The 3,365-nt window shown below is 35.5% G+C and overlaps 1 protein-coding gene across 1 annotated transcript; it reads right to left on the reverse strand.

The window, feature by feature from the left end:
* Positions 1 to 1,950: 1,950 nt before the first annotated feature.
* LOC145040421 (uncharacterized) lies at positions 1,951 to 3,158 on the reverse strand. The gene is made up of 3 exons (XM_078988353.1): positions 3,133 to 3,158; positions 2,360 to 2,765; positions 1,951 to 2,283 (listed from the first exon to the last, which is right to left on the reverse strand). The coding sequence occupies exons 1-3, from the start codon at positions 3,156 to 3,158 to the stop codon at positions 1,951 to 1,953; spliced, it is 765 nt and encodes a 254-aa protein (XP_078844479.1).
* Between the last annotated feature and the right edge of the window lie 207 nt (positions 3,159 to 3,365).

Here is a 3,365-nt window from a genome sequence, read left to right on the forward strand (position 1 = left end):
GATATGAGTTGAGGGCCTGGTAGGCATTCCAGACTCATACTGAGGACTCGAGAGCATTCCAGATACGAGCTGAGGGACCGGTAGGCATTCCAGACTCGTACTGAGGGCTCGGTGGCAATCCAGATGTGAGCTGAGGCCTCAGTAGGCATTCCAGACTCACACTGTGGGCCCAGGGGTATTCCAGTCTGTAGAGTTGTGGACATGTTACGTGCTGTTCTGTCTTGATTGATATGATATGTTAACATTGATGTTGCTATGTGGACTGTATGTGTATCAGTATTTTGGGGGTAACTCACTAAGCTTTTGGGCTTACAGTTTCAGTTTATTGTTTCAGGTACTTCAGGAGACCGTGGCATGGCGAATGTGTGATCGTACCGCTCCTCAATTTTATGTTGATGTTTCTGGGATACTCTGATAATAAATGAACTGGAAACCTTTTTGTAATAACTTAATGAATATGGGATGTTTTTGAAAAGTTTAAATTGGTTGTAAATTTTCACGGTGTTACAAAAACCCTAGATTAATGGCTTCTTCTTCCTCATCTTTTTCTTTTTCTTTTTCTTCTTCTTCTTCCAAATGACAAGACGTATTGCAAGCTGATCATCCATGTGATTGTAAACGACCATTTCATGTGAAGATTTCAAGGACCCACAACAATCTTGGAAGACCATTTAGGGTTTGTCAAAACTCACTGGTAAATCAATCTTTGTGAATTTTTGTTAACTTGTGCTTCTTCATCCTTCAATTTAACATTTTCTTAAAAATTTCGTAGAGAATGGAGAAAGTCCAAGATGTAAATTTTGGCAATGGGTGGATAAGGATGAAGTGAGGACAGATGGAATAAGCCATGAGAGGATGAAATCAGAAGAAGACTGTAATATTTGGTGAAAACTTCATACCTTATACAATGAAATTAGTATATGTATGTTGAAGATCGAAGAAAAGAAGAACACCAATTTGGTTAACAGACAAGAGTTGGAGAAAGTCAATTGGAAGTTGTTTAGTCATAAAGTTGTGTTGGTTGTGTTGTTTTTCTTATATGTGGAAATGTTGTTTTGAATTAGGGATCCTTTTGCATTATGTAGATGATGATGTATGATGATTGGATGAAAATGTTGTTTTGGTTAAGTGGAATGGAATTGTAATATTGTAATAAAACATTAGAATTGAAAATTTGGAATTCTAAATATTGCAAATGGAATGGAATTGGACTGTTTTGAATGAAACGTTTTATTTCATGGAAAATTGGTTGAGTGGAATGGACTTGGAATGGAATTATAATGAAACATTGGAATGGGATTGGTTTTCTGAATATTAAAAATGGAATGGAATTGGACTGTATCATGACTAAAATATTGGAATAGATGGTAAAAGATTCCATAGAGCAAGTTTGTTACAAAAGATGTGTTAAAGTTAAACATTACACATTTAAATATGCATTATTGCCAAAAACGTGTTTAAAAAGTTAAACATTACACACTTAAATATGCAATACTGCCAAAAGATTCCAAAAGTTAAAGTTGCCAGTCAAAGATGCCAAAACAGAAACAAGAGTCCAAGATGCCAAAAGCTAAACTTTTGCCCCTCCCACTTCTTTCTTATCTGAATTTTTGTAATTCTTTCTAAAGGTTTCTTTATCCTCCATCCCAGCACAAATTGAAATGTCGGTACTTCATATTGTACTTGAGCTGCACCTTGACCTTGAACTAGCACTTCAGCTTCTACTTCACCTTCAACTTGAATTGGCACTTCAACTACTACTTTAGCTAGCACTTTAGGTTGAACTTGAACTGGGAATTCATTTGCTACTTCTATATCATCTTCACCTTCAAGTTGTATATAATCTTCAAATTCACCTTCAAAAGAATCCGCTTCACTATTAGGTTCCATTTCAACTTCAATGTCACTTTTCATTTCAATTTCATGCTCTAATTTTTTCTAACATGGTAATTAGTGGTCTCTTCCTTGCAACTTGAATGACTGAATTAAAACTCTCAGATACACCATTTTCATATGTATCACAAGCCCTATTAGTCTGAAAAATGCTCTACTCCAAGTTTTAGGGTCCCTTTCCATCAGATGGTTATAGGCTAGAAGCTTTAATTTCTCGATTTCATTCATATGTTGCTCAAATTTTGCCTGGGTAGTAGCTGCAACAACATACCAGAAAAGCTTCCTAAATTTTTGGCCCTTAAATTTTTTCATGAAGTTGGCACATATGTGCCTAGCACATTGCCTATGCTTTGCTGCTGGAAACCTTTCTTTCACAGCCTCAAGTAATCCCTGTTAGCATTAGACAAAAAACATAAGCTTAAATAAATTAAGTAGTACTAAGATAGAGAGAACATAAATTGTTTACTTTGTGTTGGTCTGATATTAGGGTTAGTATTCCAAGGTCATCAATTAAAAGGTCAATAAACCACTTCCATGTTTCTTTATTTTCCACTGAAACCACAGCCCAATCAATTGGGTATATATGGTTGTTTGCATCTCTACCTACAACAGAAAGTAACTGCCCTCTACATATGCTCTTTAAGAAGCAACCATCTAGTCCAATTACCCTCTTACAACCCTCAATCCACCCATCCTTCAAACCCTTTAAAACGAAATAAAACTTTGAGATGTAAGTGGTTCCATCAGTCATGACATCTACATCCATCTTCACTATTGATCCATGGTTAGTCCTTTTTATATCTTCCCCATAGCTCCATGGTTTGGTATAATGTTCTTTTAAAGAACCCTCTATCTCCTTAAATGAATACCTCCTAGCATTTATGCATTATCCAACACTTGCAATCAAATTAAATTCCTTGCTGACTTTAGCTTTCAATTTCCTTATACTCATCTTTGGTTTGTGTAGTATATACCGCATGAAATGAGTTCCTATCCATTTGGACCCAAATTGAAAGACTCTTGAGTAATTATGGCTATCATTCAATGATTTAATTTGGAATGACTTTTCAGAGGACATCCAAGTAGCTCACAACCTAAAGGAACAACCTTTATTCTGCTTACATTTACAACATTTTACCAATAACATATGATTACCACTTTTTTCATACCATAAATCGTACCCATTCTTGACTGCATAGTTGGTAAGTTTCAATTCTAATGGGTTAGAAAACTTCATACCTGAAACTGTCACCATTTGATCCCATTATTGGTTCTCATCATGGACAGGGAACACAACCTCCATATCTTTTCCATTGTTGGCTTCATCATCATCACTTATATCACCTGAAAGTTTGATCAAAATTTTGTCCCTAATAGTTTTGTCAAAAGTTTAAACTTATTCATCACGTTCATGTTCATGTTTCGTAGTATCAGAATTTTCTGAGTCATTGTCATCTTTTCCATCCAAGTCA

Source organism: Lactuca saligna, chromosome 4 (assembly GCF_052625555.1).
Source record: "Lactuca saligna cultivar CGN05327 chromosome 4, ASM5262555v1, whole genome shotgun sequence".
Lineage (NCBI taxonomy): Eukaryota > Viridiplantae > Streptophyta > Magnoliopsida > Asterales > Asteraceae > Lactuca > Lactuca saligna.